General features: G+C 32.6%; 1 protein-coding gene across 1 annotated transcript in view; it reads left to right on the top strand.

Annotated features, from left to right (window-relative positions):
* The first annotated feature begins 6 nt into the window (after positions 1-6).
* The window catches only part of cxcr2 (chemokine (C-X-C motif) receptor 2), a 6,028-nt gene continuing 5,540 nt past the window's right edge, over positions 7-494 (top strand). Inside the window, exon 1 of the mRNA XM_087178496.1 lies at positions 7-149. Coding sequence (XP_087034622.1) covers positions 75-149 — 75 coding nt within the window. The 5' untranslated portion in view covers positions 7-74. The remainder of the gene's footprint in view (positions 150-494) is intronic.

Below are 494 nucleotides of genomic sequence, written 5' to 3'. Positions count from 1 at the left end.
GCGTCTTTGAGCAAAGACAACACTCAAATTAGTAGCTTTCCTGATAAACCTGTGTGCCTGAAGAAGGGAAGAAGATGAAGCTAAAACTTTTCATCCTTAGCACTTTGCAGTATTTGCTTTTAACCAGTCAAGGCGAAGGACAGATTCAGGTAAGGCATTGAACTGATATTCGATTTTTATATTTAAATTTATTAAATTTATTATAAAGATATGTGATTCTGTTGTTTAAAGAGAGGTATACGCACATACAATAACACAACAGTTCTTAAATTGTCTAGGAAGCAATATTCAACTTTTTCAGATAAGTTTTTTCTTTAACATCAAATTCCAAATTATTAAAGCTGCATTAAACTGATCAGTAAGACACTGTAGTGGTAATGGTTGTAGGACTTCACCACTAGTGTCAGTCAGTAAGCTGCACTGCGTTCATCTAAATTTCCTCTTTTAAAATAATAGTTTCACATTTCAGTAAATATACTTATTCACATTCTTGC

The sequence above is a fragment of the Seriola lalandi genome, unplaced genomic scaffold (assembly GCF_002814215.2).
Source record: "Seriola lalandi dorsalis isolate HSWRI2012SDOR001 ecotype SW California unplaced genomic scaffold, Sedor1 jcf7180002054689, whole genome shotgun sequence".
In the NCBI taxonomy this organism is placed as follows: domain Eukaryota; kingdom Metazoa; phylum Chordata; class Actinopteri; order Carangiformes; family Carangidae; genus Seriola; species Seriola lalandi.
Note: the sequence above shows the minus strand (reverse complement) of the source record. Positions and strands in the feature narration are given on the sequence as shown.